General features: G+C 40.4%; 1 protein-coding gene across 7 annotated transcripts in view; it reads right to left on the reverse strand.

Annotated features, from left to right (window-relative positions):
- Positions 1-2,666, reverse strand: part of LOC111964465 (SLAM family member 5) — a 141,575-nt gene that overhangs the window by 121,954 nt on the left and 16,955 nt on the right. For 2 of the 7 annotated variants that reach the window (XM_023988385.2, XM_023988369.2), the window contains one exon: positions 7-1,105. The exons of 4 other annotated variants lie outside the window; for them this stretch is intronic. In XM_023988385.2, coding sequence (XP_023844153.1) covers positions 1,038-1,105 — 68 coding nt within the window. In that variant the 3' untranslated portion in view covers positions 7-1,037. Of the gene's footprint in view, positions 1-6; positions 1,106-2,666 lie in introns of those variants that run through there. One more of the 7 variants, XR_011479968.1, reaches the window with a different exon arrangement.

The raw sequence follows: 2,666 nt of genomic DNA on the forward strand, positions 1-2,666 counted from the left end.
CAGTGTCGACAGATTTGAAATGTTCGAGTCACAGTAACCTGTGCTGGCACAGATATATACAAAGGCTGCACTAATGTAGGTGGAGCACAACATTCTCTGATAGAAGGAGAGTGTACAGTGTCTGCAGGAGGGAGTGATTGTATTCTTAAGGGAGGATGTGCTACATAGACAAGGACAACCAATAAATGGTCCGTCATAATAAACAAAACAAGCTAATTAAGAGCTACAATTTAGCCCAGACCAACATTTAGCAAAAAGCATTAAGAAGAGGAAAATGTCACTCAAGATCAAATGGAAAAACAAGATCTGCCCCTCAGAAATGTTTCAATACAACATACATGGTGAAAGGACAACATATATATATGGAACTTTTGTTTCTAAAGGTGCCTAACAGCCATAGCTTCTAAGGAGTAGGTGTTTTTTATCTCAAAGACCTGCTCTTTTTATGTTAAGTACACAGCTGCTATCCACTGGCAAGCTAAACAATGACCAGCTATAAAAGATACAGGGAAGGCACCTATGTGTAGGTAACAGCACAGACAGAACTGAAAATAAGCTTTGGACCAGCAGTAGCATAGCAAACACAAAAATATATGTTCCATTTGTTTTAACTTATACATTGGGATTTGGGACAAAAGACATTTAAAAAGACGGAGTATCCTGATCCTGCTACTTACTCAATGCATAGTTATTGAATTGGTCAGTATCAGTGAATGTCATCGAGGCCCCTATTTGACAGGTCTGTGAGAATGACCTACAAAGAAAGCCTGAAATTATAACATCAGCGCAACAGTTCCAGGGGGATTTTCTCCCATAACAACTGTGCCTCTAAAAGTTTTTCTGGGTGAATATTTTTGCACTTTAATTTTGTTTCAACGTCCTCTTTATGATATACCAACCTCTTCAGGATGTCAGTTATCATTTCAGCCTCCCATTGACTTCCCGTTTTGCTCTTTCATGCTGTGTCAACATCCCTGCTGGCAGCCATGCGATGTAACCGGAGTGTATCATAAACTGATGTCAGGGTAGGGTTTTCTCTACACGACTCCAATTCTGGTATATCTGTTCTGTGCGACTCCAATTCTGGGATCTCTGTTCGCTCCTCCTAGGCAGGGAGAAGGAGGTAGGTAGGGGAGGGAAGGACAGAGAGGGACAGGGAAGAAGGGGCAGAGGGGAGATAAAAGAGGTTAGGAAAGTAACAAAAATAAAAAAGGATCTATGCTTTATTAGAAACGTTGTGCCAGAGGAAGGAAGGAACAGGATACGCCTGACACTCTCTTGTCTACTCTCATTGTTCTGAAGTAGGGAACTCAACAGTCAACACAACACATCTAGAACCTTTCCTAAAGCTAGTGGAAGGAATCACAAAGCCTGACTTTAAAAGTCCACAGACTATAAAGGCATTACTAATAAATAAAATAAAATGTTATTTTGTCACATGCACTGAATACAGCAAGGTGTAGACCTTACAGTGAAATACTTACTTACAAGCCCTTAACCAATAATGCCGTTTTAAGAAAATAAGCGTTAAGTAAAAATGTTAAAAAAGTAACAAATAAATAAAGAGCAGCAGTAAAATAACAATAGTGAGACTAATATACAGTTGAAGTCACAAGTTTACATACACTTAGGTTGGAGTCATTAAAAACTCGTTTTTCAAACACTCCACAAATTTCTTGTTAACAAACTCTAGTTTTGCAAGGTCGTAGGACATCTACTTGTGCATGACACAAGTCATTTTTAATTCTCTATGCTATTAATTCAGATATTTCACATTCTTAAAATGAAGTGGTGATCCTAACTGACCTAAACACAGGGATTTTTTTACTAGGATTAATTATCAGGAATTCAGAAAATGAATTTAAATGTACTTGGCCAAGGATGTAATGTAACTTACGACTCAACTGTACAGTACAGGGGGTTCTGGTACAGACTCATGTGTGGGGCACCGGTAGTCGAGGTATTATGTACATGTCGGTAGAGTTAAGTGACATGCATACATATACAGAGGAGTAGCAGCAGCGAAAAGAGGGGGGGGGGGGGGGGGGGGGGGCAATTGCAAAATAGACTGGGTAGCCATTTGATAGATGTACAGGAGTCCACGGCTTGGGGATAGAAGCTGTTAAGGAGTCTTTTGGACCTAGACTGGCACTCCTGTGTGTGCTGTGTTGCTTTCTCATTGTGCAATCCAACCATATCATATGGACAAAACTGTTTTCAATGACATCAGGCCGGGTATCAAACTCAGTGGTCTGTGCAACTCAAGACCACATTAACCCACTGGCACAGACCTAAGCCTACAGTTGTAGCACATGAGGGGCTGCTAAAGCTGCTGTATTGTAATCAGCCTGTAAACATTTTACTAACCTGATTATCTGTTCGTTGTTTTTAGGGTTATCGTTGCATACCTCAATTGTCAACTTGCACTCTTTTCGGATGAATCTAAGAAGACAATAAAGTAAAGTAAATATAGGCCTAAGGGAGGTGTGATAACTGACAGAGACATACAGACGCTCAGCCCAGGACAGGTTCTGTAAACACCTCAGGACTCATTTGTTACTATGAGTATCAGGTCTCTGTGGTTGCAGTCATTGTTGGTGTCAGATAAGCCATGCATTCAAGTAATCATTATCAGAGAGAGAGAGCGTGTGTGTGTGTGCCTTCTG

This window comes from Salvelinus sp. IW2-2015, linkage group LG1 (assembly GCF_002910315.2).
Source record: "Salvelinus sp. IW2-2015 linkage group LG1, ASM291031v2, whole genome shotgun sequence".
Lineage (NCBI taxonomy): Eukaryota > Metazoa > Chordata > Actinopteri > Salmoniformes > Salmonidae > Salvelinus > Salvelinus sp. IW2-2015.